This window comes from Zonotrichia albicollis, chromosome 30 (assembly GCF_047830755.1).
Source record: "Zonotrichia albicollis isolate bZonAlb1 chromosome 30, bZonAlb1.hap1, whole genome shotgun sequence".
Classification (NCBI taxonomy): domain Eukaryota; kingdom Metazoa; phylum Chordata; class Aves; order Passeriformes; family Passerellidae; genus Zonotrichia; species Zonotrichia albicollis.
In genome coordinates this window covers 3,999,953-4,013,482 of record NC_133848.1, presented here as the reverse complement: position 1 = coordinate 4,013,482, position 13,530 = coordinate 3,999,953, and the positions used below count along the sequence as shown (strand labels likewise).

The 13,530-nt window shown below is 33.5% G+C and overlaps 1 protein-coding gene and 1 non-coding gene across 9 annotated transcripts in view; both read left to right on the top strand.

Annotated features, from left to right (window-relative positions):
* Nucleotides 1-13,530, top strand: part of KHDC4 (KH domain containing 4, pre-mRNA splicing factor) — a 30,884-nt gene that overhangs the window by 5,941 nt on the left and 11,413 nt on the right. For 6 of the 8 annotated variants that reach the window (XR_012577325.1, XM_074529258.1, XM_074529257.1 and 3 more), the window contains exons 4-10: nucleotides 545-624; nucleotides 1,257-1,309; nucleotides 3,283-3,509; nucleotides 5,854-6,065; nucleotides 10,309-10,369; nucleotides 12,430-12,487; nucleotides 12,808-13,058. Coding sequence is in view for 7 of the 8 variants with exons in the window: in XM_074529258.1 (XP_074385359.1) it covers nucleotides 545-624; nucleotides 1,257-1,309; nucleotides 3,283-3,509; nucleotides 5,854-6,065; nucleotides 10,309-10,369; nucleotides 12,430-12,487; nucleotides 12,808-13,058 (942 nt within the window). In the remaining variant the exon portion in view is untranslated. The remainder of the gene's footprint in view (nucleotides 1-544; nucleotides 625-1,256; nucleotides 1,310-3,282; nucleotides 3,510-5,853; nucleotides 6,066-10,308; nucleotides 10,370-12,429; nucleotides 12,488-12,807; nucleotides 13,059-13,530) is intronic. The other 2 variants (XM_074529261.1, XM_074529260.1) reach the window with 1 other exon arrangement.
* LOC141725719 (small Cajal body-specific RNA 4) lies at nucleotides 3,662-3,789 on the top strand. Its single transcript, XR_012577421.1, has one exon.

The window sequence follows — 13,530 nt, the reverse complement described above, 5'->3', positions numbered from 1 at the left end:
GGGTTTAGTTTTTATGTTTTTCAGCTCTGTGCTGTTTTAGTGTGTGGGTCTGGGCTCCTATCAGGGCAGGGACACAAAACAGTTCCTGCTCCAGCTGGCACCAAGGACAAATGATCCCAATCTCAGCCCCAAGAGCACAAACCCCGTGGGCTGAGGAGGGAAAAACAAGAAAAATGGGAATTTGTGGGCTGGAGCTGTAATTAGACAATTAACTCCAATATAGTATAGACAAAACTTATAAAAGTTTGAGACCCCATGACCAGTGATCCACTTTTGTGACCATTTTATTCATCTTGGCTTTCCACACCTGGCTGGGCTCTGGTGCTTCTCAAGGTGCATCTATTGAGGCATTTTAATAAATCCCTACTTTATTAATTAACTCTGCTCTAAATCAGCCTTCACAAGGCATCCTTATGACCAGAGCCAGCACTTTATTAACATTTTCTGGGTTTTTTTACAAGAACATTGGTTATGTTTTGGCTTTCTGTGTGTGCCTGGTTTGTTGTTGGCAGGTGTTTCACTGCTTTTTGTGCATTTTTTGCAGATCAGCCGCCTGAGTGGAGCAGCTGTCTCCACTCGAGGGAGGTTCATGACTGCAGAAGAGAAAGCCAAAGTGGGACCTGGGTTTGTATTTTTTTTTTAATTTTGGAGATTCTGCCTCTTTTCTCTGAGGTGACAAAGTTCTGAGGTTTTATTTAGTTGGTTTTCCTATAAATTTGTGATTCTGATGGTGCTGGGCTGAAATAACCACCCCAGATCACACTGTGCTCAACTTTTCCCCACAGAACACTACAACTTCCCAAGAAATGCAAATTATTTGCTGCTTTTATTTAGTGACCCATTTATGGGCAAGCCAATTAAAGTTTTCAGTGTTGTAATTTTCTGAATCATCATCAACTCCTCAATCAGATTTTCAGTGCAGAGCTTTTCTTCCTGAGCACTTCAACTTCTCCCCACAGAACACTACAACTTCCCAAACACAAATTTCTTGCTGCTTTTATTTAGTGACCCATTTATGGATAAACTAATTAAAGTTTTCAGTGCTGTAATTTTCTGAATCATCATCAACTCCTCAATCAGATTTTCAGTGCAGAGCTTTTCTTCCTGAGCACTGTGATACTCAAGGAATTTGTGTTCTGTTATCTGGAGGGCATTTCAGATTTTTATGGAAGACTTTCTGGTAATATAATTAGATTTGGTTCATTATTATTGTGTTTTCTGTGGGTTTAATTGAATATTTGACTTTTTCCTTGCAGAGATCGTCCTTTGTATCTTCATGTTCAGGGCCAGACACGGGAGTTGGTTGACAGTGAGTACAAAATATTCTGGTTTTTCTCTCCCTGTTTGTGATCAAGGGTTGGATTTGGGTTATAAACACCTTGGTGGTGATAACAGATTGCATTCACACACTGAGATCTCTGCTCACAAATCCCTGAGGTGCCACAGACTGCATTCACCAGGAAATGAAAATTTTGGGTAGATTACAAGTACAAAATATTCTGGTTTTTCTCTCCCTGTTTGTGATGAAGGGTTGGATTTGGGCTATAAACACTTTGGTGGTGATAACAGATTCCATTCACACACTGAGATCTCTGCTCACAAATCCCTGAGGTGCCACAGACTGCATTCACCAGGAAATGAAAATTTTGGGTAGATTACAAGAAGATGGGGGGAGTGAGCAGGTACAGCTCTTATCTCACTGATAACACACCCAGATCCATGGGAGCAGGGGTGAGACAGATCTGTCAGGAGGGACCACGAGGGGCACATCTGGTGCCACCACCCTGCTCAGGCAGGGACACCCCAGGGCTCAGGGCTGCTCCAGGTGGGTCTGGGGTCCCCAAACAGGGACACCCCAGGGCTCAGGATGGGGCCAGGTGGGTCTGGGGTACCCAGGCAGGGACACCCCAGGGCTCAGGATGGGGCCAGGTGGGTCTGGGGTCCCCAAACAGGGACACCCCAGGGCTCAGGGCTGCCCCAGGTGGGTCTGGGGTCCCCAAACAGGGACACCCCAGGGCTCAGGGCTGCTCCAGGTGGGTCTGGGGTCCCCAAACAGGGACACCCCAGGGCTCAGGGCTGCTCCAGGTGGGTCTGGGGTCCCCAAACAGGGACACCCCAGGGCTCAGGGCTGCTCCAGGTGGGTCTGGGGTCCCTAAACAGGGACACCCCAGGGCTCAGGGCTGCTCCAGGTGGGTCTGGGGTCCCCAAACAGGGACACCCCAGGGCTCAGGGCTGCTCCAGGTGGGTCTGGGGTCCCCAAACAGGGACACCCCAGGGCTCAGGGCTGCTCCAGGTGGGTCTGGGGTCCCCAGGCACGGAGCCCCCACAGCCTCTCTGGGCTCTGCTCAGGGCTGGCACTGCCCAGGGCAGCAGTTCTGCCTCCTGGGCAGGGGCAGCTCCTGGGCTCAGGCCCTGCCCGTGGCTCTGGGGCCATTGCTGGGCCTGGAGCAGAGCCTGGGGCTGCCCTGACCTCTGCTCACTGGGACGGACTGGGACAGACTGGGACAGACACTGGGACAGACTGGGACAGACACAGGGACAGACACTGGGACAGACAGACAAGGGTAGACTGGGACACTCATGGACATGCTGGGTCAGATTGGGACAGACTGGGACACACAGGGACAGGCAGACTGGAATAGACAGGGACACCTGAGCACACTCAGGGACACCTGGGGACACTCAGTGACTCTCAGGGATGCCCAGAAACACCCAGGGACACTCAGGAACAGACTGGGACACTCAGGAACACCCAGGGACAGCCAGGGACACCTGGGGACACTCAGAGACTGCCAGGGACACCCACAGGGACACCTGGGTACAACCAGGAGCACCCAGAGACACCCAGGGACACCTGGGAACACCCAGGGACACTCAGAGACACCCAGGGACACCTGGGAACACCCAGGGACAGACTGGGACACCTGGGAACACCCAGGGACACCTGGGAACACCCAGGGACAGACAGGGTCAGACTGGGACACCCAGGGACACTCAGAAACACACTGGGACACCTGGGAACACCCAGGGACAGACAGGGACACTCAGAGACAATCAGAGACATCCAGGGACAGACTGGGACACCCAGGGACAGACTGGGAGACTCAGAAACACACTGGGACAGATAGGGACACTCAGGGATAGACTGGATCAGACTGGGATCCTCAGGGACACCCAGGAGCTGCTCAATCAGAATGAGTTTTGTGTTCTCTGCCCCAGGAGCTGTGAACAGGATCAAGGAGATCATCACCAACAGAATGAGTTTTGTGTTCTCTGCCCCAGGAGCTGTTAACAGAATCAAAGAGATCATCACCAACAGAATGAGTTTTGTGTTCTCTCCCCCAGGAGCCGTTAACAGGATCAAAGAGATCATCACCAACGGCGTGGTGAAGGCAGCCACGGGCTCCAGCCCCACCTTCAACGGGGCCACAGTCACTGTGTATCACCAGCCAGCCCCCATCGCCCAGATCACCCCAGCTGTGGGCCAGAAACCTCCCTTCCAGTCAGGGGTGAGTGAATTTTATTGCTTATTTCTTCTTACAACATTTCCCTTTTATAAAGCAAACGTATCACGTGTTATTTATTAAAAAAAAAAAAAAATCACAATATAAAAGCTGAAAAATCACCCCAAAAAAAATCACCCTGAGCTTGTGGTGTGAGGTGTGGAGGGCTGGCAAGGCTGAGTCTGGAGAGGGAGACTCAGGAGCCAGCGGCCTCCTAAAAGCAAAGGGATGGAGAGAGCAGCCCTGCCTGCAGCAAACCCAGGGCTCACTGCGCCATCCCACACTGATGGGAAATGAAAATGGAATATTCTGGTTGTCCTCACTGAAATTCAAATGAAAATTAAAATTTTGCTGTTCACTTGCAGATGTATTATGTGCAGGACAAGTTGTGTGCTGAGAAAAGCCAGCAGAAGGTGTTTACATTGAAATAGAAATCAATTTTTACTGATATTTTTGTATCTGCCACTGAACCCTTCTGCTGCCCCAGCAGTGAGATGTCTGCCCTCAGTGAAATTAAAATGAAAATTAAAATTAAAAATGAAAGCTTTTGCTGTTAATTTACAGATGCATTATGTCCAGCACAAGTTGTTTGCAGGTAAAAACCTGCAGCAGGTGTTTAATTTGAAATAGAAATCAACTTTTGCTTCTGAACTGATATTTTTGTATCTGACACTGAACTCTTCTGTCTGTCCTCAGTGAAATTAAAATGAAAAATTAAAATTTTGCTGTTCATTTCCTCATGCATTATGTCCAGGACAAGTTGTGTGCTGAGAAAAGCCAGCAGAAGGTGTTTACATTGAAATAGAAATCAATTTTTACTTATTTCAGTGTTTACATTGAAATAGAAATCAATTTTTACTGATATTTTTGTATCTGACACTGAATCCTTCTGCTGCCCCAGCAGTGAGACGTCTGCCCTCAGTAAAATTAAAATTAAAAATTAAAGCTTTTGCTGTTAATTTACAGATGCATTATGTCCAGCACAAGTTGTTTGCAGGTAAAATCCTGCAGTAGATGTTTAATTTGAAATATAAGTCAATTTTTACTTCTGAACTTATTTTTTGTATCTGACACTGAACTCTTCTGCTGTCCCAGCAGTGAGATGTTTGCCCTCAGTGAAATTAAAATAAAATATTAAAATATAAAAGCCTGCAATAGGTGTTTAATTTGAAATATAAGGCAATTTTTCCATCTGACACTGACTCCTTCTGTCTGCCCTCAGTGAAATTAGAGTAAAATATTAAAATTTTGCTGTTCATTTCCACATGCATTATGTCCAGGACAAGTTGTTTGCAGATAAAACCCTGCAGTAGATGTTTAATTTGAAATATAAGGCAATTTTTACATTTGACACTGACCCCTTCTGTCTGCCCTCAGTGAAATTAAATTAAAATATCAAAATCTTTTTTGCAGCTGCATTACGTGCAGGACAAGCTGTGTGCTGATAAAAGCCTGCAGTAGATGTTTAATTTGAAATATAAGGCAATTTTTCCATCTGACACCGACCCCTTCTGTCTGCCCTCAGACATTTATTTTAATTTAATTAATTTAAATTAAATAAAATATTAAAATGTTGCTGTTTTTTGCAGCTGCATTACGTGCAGGACAAGTTGTTTGCTGATAAAAGCCTGCAATAGGTGTTTAATTTGAAATATAAGGCAATTTTTCCATCTGACACTGACCCCTTCTGTCTGCCCTCAGACATTTATTTTAATTTAATTTAAATTAAATTAAATATTAAAATGTTGCTGTTTTTTGCAGCTGCATTACGTGCAGGACAAGCTGTGTGCTGATAAAAGCCTGCAGTAGATGTTTAATTTGAAATATAAGGCAATTTTTCCATTTGACACTGACCCCTTCTGTCTGCCCTCAGTGAAATTGGAATAAAATATTAAAATTTTGCTGTTAATTTCCAGATGCATTATGTGCAGGACAAGTTGTCTGCTGATACAGGCCTGCACAAAGTGTTTACATTGAAATAGAAATCAATTTTTACTTTTGAACTGATATTTTTGTATCTGACACTGAATCCTTCTGCTGCCCTCAGTGAAATTAGAATAAATTACACAACACCAGCAGGTGTTTAATTTGAAATATAAGGCAATTTTTCCATCTGACACTGACCCCTTCTGTCTGTGCTCAGACATTTATTTTAATTTAATGTAATTTAAATTAAAATAAAATATTAAAATATTTTTTGCAGCTGCATTACGTGCAGGACAAGCTGTGTGCTGATAAAAGCCTGCAGTAGATGTTTAATTTGAAATATAAGGCAATTTTTCCATCTGACACTGACCCCTTCTGTCTGCCCTCAGTGAAATTAAAATAAAATATTAAAATATTTTTGCAGCTGCATTACGTGCAGGACAAGCTGTTTGTGGGCTTGGAGCACGCGGTGCCCACGTTCGGTGTCAAGGAGAAGGTGGAGGGGCCGGGCTGCTCGTACCTGCAGCACATCCAGCTGGAAACCGGCGCCAAGGTGTTCCTGCGGGGAAAGGGCTCGGGGTGCATCGAGCCGGCCTCGGGCAGGGAGGCCTTCGAGCCCATGTACATCTACATCAGGTATGGGGCGGTTCTAAAAAATTATATTGAAAATTGGTTTATAAAAAAATCCTATTAAAAATTGGTTTATAAAAAAATCCTATTAAAAATTGATTTATAAAAAAATCTCATTAAAATCCATTGAAAAAATCCCATAAAAATCAAATTTTAAAAAATCCATTTTTAAAAATTCCATTAAAAATCCATTTTAAAGAATCCCATTAAAAATCCATTTTAAAAAAATCCACTTAAAAATCCCATAAAAATCAATTTTAAAAATCCCATAAAAGTCAATTTAAAAAAATCCCATTAAAAAACCCCATTAAAATCCATTTTAAAAATCCCATAAAAATACATTTTAAATATCCATTTTTTTTAAAAAATCCCATAAAAATCCATTTTAAAAAATCCCATTAAAATCCATTAAAAAAATCCCATTAAAAACCGATTTATAAAAAAATCCCATTAAAATCAAATTTTAAAAAATCCATTTTTTAAAATTCCATTAAAAATCAATTTTAAAAAATCCCATAAAAAACCCATTTTAAAAAAATCCACTCAAAAAATCCCATAAAAATCTATTTTTAAAAATCCCATAAAAATCAATTTTAAAAAATCCCATAAAAGTCAATTTAAAAAAATCCCATAAAAGTCAATTTAAAAAAATCCATTTTAAAAAATCCCATTAAAATCAAATTTTAAAAAAATCCCATTAAAAATCCATTTTACAAAATCCCGTAAAAATCAATTTTAAAAATCCCATTAAAATCCATTTTAAAAAAATCCCATTAAAATCCATTTTAAAAAATCCATTTAAAAAATCCCATTAAAATCCGTTTTAAAAAAATCCCATAAAAATCCATTGAAAAAATCCCATTAAAATCCATTTTAAAAAATCCCGTAAAAATCCATTTAAAAAATGCCATAAAAATCCATTTAAAAAATCCCATTAAAATCCGTTTTAAAAAATCCCATAAAAATCGATTTTAAAAATCCATTATAAAAAAATCCCATTAAAATCCATTGAAAAAATCCCATAAAAATCAAATTTTAAAAAATCCATTTTTAAAAATTCCATTAAAAATCCATTTTAAAAAATCCCATAAAAATCCATTTAAAAAATCCCATAAAAATACATTTTAAATATCCATTTTTTTTAAAAATCCCATAAAAATCCATTTTAAAAAATCCCATTAAAATCCATTAAAAAAATCCCATTAAAAACCGATTTATAAAAAAATCCCACTAAAAATCGATTTATAAAAAAATCCCATTAAAACCCATTTTAAAAAAATCCACTTGAAAAATCCCATAAAAATCAATTTTTAAAAAATCCCATAAAAATCAAATTTAAAAAAAATCCCATAAAAATAAATTTTAAAAAAAATCCTATTTAAAATTGGTTTATAAAAAATCCCATTAAAATCCATTGAAAAAATCCCATTAGAAATCGATTTATAAAAAAGTCCTATTAAAAATCGGTTTATAAAAAAATCCTATTAAAAATCAATTTATAAAAAAATCCCATTAAAAATCAGTTTATAAAAAAATCCTATTAAAAATCGATTTATGAAAAAATCCCATTAGAAATCGATTTATAAAAAAAATCCCGTAAAAATCCGTTTAAAAAATCCCATTAAAATCCGTTTAAAAAATCCCATAAAAATCCGTTTAAAAAGTCCCATTAAAATCCATTTTTAAAAAACCCATTTAAAAAAAATCCACTTAAAAAATCCCATAAAAATCAATTTTTAAAAAATCCCATAAAAATCAAATTTAAAAAAAATCCCATAAAAATCAATTCTTAAAAAAAATCCCATTAAAAAATCCATTTTAAAAAAATCCCATAAAAATCCGTTTAAAAAAATCCCATAAAATCCATTTAAAAAATACCATTAAAATCCATTTTAAAAAAATCCACTTAAAAATCCCATAAAAATCAATTTAAAAAATCCCATTAAAAAACCCCATTAAAATCCATTTTAAAAATCCCATAAAAAATAATTTTTAAATATCGATTTTTCTAAAAATCCCATTAAAAATCGATTTATAAAAAAATCCTATTAGAAATCAATTTATAAAAAAATCCTATTAGAAATCAATTTATAAAAAAAATCCTATTAAAAATCGATTTATGAAAAAATCCCATTAAAAATCGATTTATAAAAAAATCCCATAAAAATCGATTTATAAAAAAATCCTATTAAAAATCAATTTATGAAAAAATCCTATTATAATCCATTAAAAAAATCCCATTAAAATCGATTTATAAAAAAAATCCCATTAAAATCCATTGAAAAAATCCCATTAAAATCCATTTTTAAAAACCCCATAAAAAACCCATTTAAAAAAAATCCACTTAAAAAATCCCATTAAAAATCAATTTTAAAAAATCCTATAAAAGTCAATTTTAAAAATCCCATAAAAATCTATTTTTAAAAATCCCATAAAAGTCAATTTAAAAAAATCCCATTAAAAATCCCATTAAAATCCATTAAAAAAATCCCATTAAAATCCATTAAAAAAATCCTATTAAAAATCGATTTATAAAAAAAATCCCATTAAAATCCATTGAAAAAATCCCATAAAAATCAAATTTTAAAAATCCATTTTAAAAAATCCCATTAAAATCCGTTTTAAAAAATCCAAAAAAAATCCTTTTAAAAAATCCCATAAAAATACATTTTTAAAATTCCATAAAAATCCATTTAAAAAAATTCCATTAAAATACATTTTAAAAATCCCATTAAAATACATTAAAAAATCCCATAAAAATCCATTTTAAAAAATCCCATTAAAATCAAGTTTTAAAAAATCCGTTTTTAAAAATTCCATTAAAAATCCATTTTAAAAAATCCATTTTAAAAATCCCATTAAAATCCATTTTAAAAAATCCCATTAAAATCTATTTAAAAATTCCCATAAAAATCGATTTTAAAAATCCATTACAAAAAAATCCCATAAAAATCCATTAAAAAAATCCCATAAAAATCCATTTAAAAAATCCCATAAAAATCAATTTTAAAAAATCCCATTAAAATCCACTGAAAAAATCCCATTAAAATCCATTTTAAAAAATCCCATTAAAAAACCCCATTAAAATCCATTTTAAAAATCCCATAAAAATGCATTTTAAATATCCATTCTTTTAAAAATCCCATAAAAATCCATTTAAAAAAATCCCATAAAAACCCATTTAAAAAATAATCCCATTAAAAAATCTATTTTAAAAAATCCCATAAAAATCCGTTTTAAAAAATCCCATAAAAATCTATTTAAAATATCCATTTAAAAAAATCCCGTTAAAATCCGTTTCAAAAATCCCATAAAAATACATTTTAAATATCCATTTTTTTAAAAATCCATTTTAAAAAATCCCATTAAAAATCAATTTTTAAAAATTCCATTAAAAATCCATTTTAAAAAATCCCATTAAAATCCATTTAAAAAGTCCCATAAAAATCCATTTAAAAAATCCCATAAAAATCCATTTTAAAAATCCCATTAAAATCCATTTTAAAAAACCCATTTAAAAAAAATCCACTTAAAAATCCCATAAAAATCAATTTTTGAAAATCCCATTAAAAAATCCCATTAAAATCCATTTAAAAATCCCATTAAAAATCCATTAAAAAATCCCATAAAAATCCATTTTAAAAAATCCCATAAAAATCCATTTTAAAAAATCCCATAAAAATCCATTAAAAAATCCCATAAAAATCAATTTTAAAAATCCCATAAGAAATAAATTTAAAAAAATCCCATTTAAAAAATCCTTTTAAAAAAAACCTCATGAAAATCCATTTAAAAAAATCCCTTTACAAATCAATTTTAAAAAATCAATTGTAAAAAATCCCATTTAAAAATTCTTTCTTAATAAAAATCTCATAAAAATCCATTAAAAAATCCCATTAAAAATCCATTTTAAAAAATCCCATTTAAAAACCCATTAGAATCCATTTTAAAAAATCCTATGAAAAATCCATTTGAAAAAAACCCCATTAAAAATCCATTAAAAATGCCTTTTTAAAGATCCCATAAAACATCAATTTGAAAAAATCCCTTTAAAATCAATTTTTAAAAATCCCTTTAAAATTAAGTTTTTTAAATGGGGAATTCTTCATTTGGACTGATTTAAAGGGAATTAAATAAATCTTTGAACCTGATTTAACTTTGGAGATATCTAAACTAATAAGGGCAAAGAAGAAGCTCCCAAATTGCCAGAAATTTTGTTTTTATTAATTTATTTTTATTTATTTTTCAGTCACCCAAAGCCTGAAGGTTTGGCAGCTGCTAAAAAGCTGTGTGAGAATCTCTTGCAAACTGTGAGTAACTTACAAATATTAAAATTTCAAAATTTTTAATAATAATAATAATAATTTTTAATAATAATTTTTAATAATAATTTGGGCTGTGTATTAAGAAATTGATGCTTTTAGCAAAGCTCTCATAGATTTCTCTTTCCAAGAGTTTCTCATTCTCTTATAAATAATAATAATAATAATAATAATAATAATGATAATTTTATTTTAAGTTATTTATATATTTATTTTTATATATTATAAATATATATATATATTATATACATATATAATATATATTATAAATATTATTATAATATATAATACATATATTACAATAATATATATAATATATATTGTATATAATAATATATATATTATATCTAATATTATTATAATATATATTTTATATATAATATAAATAAATTTATTATATATATTATAAATATTATTATAATATATAATATATATTACAATAATATATATAATATGTATTATATATATAATAATATATATATTATATGTAATATTTTTATTATAGATAGTATGTATATTTATATATATTATAAATATATTTATTTAAATTTATATTTTTATTTTATATTTTAATAAATATAATAATAATAATATTTTTCAGGAAGTAACTGAGAAAATTTTAGGGATGGAAAAAATTCAAATTTTTCCTGAGAAGAACTGAGCATAAGGGAATATCTGCAAAAATAAATCTGATTTTTGCTCACTGCTCCAGCTCTTTAATATCCAAAACTGCATTTTGCTTTAGGAAAGATAATGGGATTGGTGTAGAAAAAAATTCAAGAAAAAAATTAAATTTTTCTAGAAAATTTTTTTAGATTTTCTTGAAAATTTTTATGTTTTTTTTTTTTTTCTAGAAAATTTTTTAGATTTTTCTAGAAAATTTTTTTTATTTTCCCCATCATTTCTCCCACATACACAGAGAATATTCAATTTCTCAGCTTCTCCTCTATGAATGAAAATAAAATAATGGAGAATCTTTCAGTTAATATAATAATAAAATAATAAAATAATGGAGTTTGGGATTCAAAGTCTTTTTTGACAAATATTTGGAAGCTTTTTTATTTTTGGAGGCTCTGTTGAAATAATTAATAATATTGAAGTGATTAATTTGCCACTCTCTTTCTTATGCAAAATTATGTATTACATTACATTTTTGTATTTTATTATTATATTTATATTTTATTATTATATTATTACATATTTTTATTATATTTTATCATATTTTCTTACTGTTTTCCTATTGTTTTCCTATTAATTTCTTACTATTTTCTTACCATTTTCTTCCTATTTTCTTCCTGTTTTCTTCCCGTGTTCTTACTATTTTCTTATCATTTTCTTACTATAATTTTATTATATTTTAATTATCTTTTTATTACTATTGTAATAGTATATTCACTATTGTAAATATATTAAATATACTATTGTAATAGTATATTTAATATGCTATTACTATTGTAATAGTAACTTTTTGTCGCTATTTTTATTATTTTTCTTTTATTATATTTTATTATTTTCCCAAGTATTATCTGAATATAGTATATATGATTACCCCAAATATTTTTATTGTATTTTTATTATTATTTATTATATATTTATTGTATATTTAGTATATATTTATTATATATTTATTATATACCCCAAATATATTTTATTATATTAAATATAAATTTTGTTATATTAAATATAATTTAATATATTATATTATATTTTTTGTTATATTATCGTTCTATAAAATTAGAATAATTTTATATATAATTATTAATATATAATTATTAATATAATTATTAAATTATTATTATGAAAATATTGATATAATTATATAATTATATAATTATATAATTATATAATTATATATATGATAAAATTATTAATATAATTCCAGGGGCCAGTGGGATCAGGGGATGTTTATGGGATTTTGCTGGATTTTTATGTTTGCCTTATTCCTGTCCTTGTGCACAGTTTTCTAATCAGCATTCCCTCACATGCTTATGAGTAATTAAATAAATATCAATATTTATATTTTAATTTTTAATTTCGAATCTTTGCAGGTTCACGCCGAGTACTCCCGGTTTGTGAACCAGATCACCACCGCCGTTCCCTTGGCAGGTAAAAACCCTCTCTGAGCCTCCAGCCTTTTTTCCATTTAGAATTAGCTAATAATTAATTACTACTAATTAAGTAATGAATTAGAATGAAGGAATTAATTATTTTGGTGTCTGTGACGGAGCTGAGGTGTCCGTTTGTCCTTCCTGTCCGCAGGTTTCTCCCAGCCGGCCGCCATTCCCTCTGAGCCTCCAGCCTTTTTTCCATTTAGCATTAGCTATTAAATAATTACTAATAATTAAGTAATGAATTAGAATGAAGGAATGAATCATTTGGGTGTCTGTGACGGAGCTCAGGTGTCCGTTTGTCCTTCCTGTCCGCAGGGTTCACCCAGCCGGCCGCCATCAGCAGCGTGCCCTCGCAGCCCTCCTACTACCCCTCCAACGGGTACCAGTCCGGCTACGCCGTGGTGCCACCCCAGCAGCCGGTGCAGCCGCCCTACGCCGTGCCAGGCATGGTGCCCCCCGCCGTGCCCCTGGCGCCCGGCGTGCTGCCCGCGCTGCCCACGGCCGTGCCACCCGTGCCCACGCAGTACCCGATAGCGCAGGTGCAACCGCCAGCCAGCACGGGACAGGTACGGCGTCAGGCTGTGTGTCGTATATCTGTGTGTCCATCCATCATCCATCCATCATCCATCTGTCTGTCTATCCATCCATCATCCATCCATCCATCATCCATCCATCCATCCATCATCCATCCATCATCCATCCATCCATCCATCCATCCATCCATCCATCCATCATCCATCCATCCATCCATCATCCATCCATCATCCATCCATCATCCATCATCCATCCATCCATCATCCATCCATCATCCATCATCCATCCATCCATCCATCCATCATCCATCCATTATCCATCCATCATCCATCCATCATCCATCATCCATCCATCCATCCATCCATCCATCATCCATCATCCATCCATCCATCCATCCATCATCCATCCATCATCCATCCATCATCCATCCATCATCCATCCATCATCCATCCATCCATCCATCATCCATCCATCCACCATCCATCATCCATCCATCCATCCATC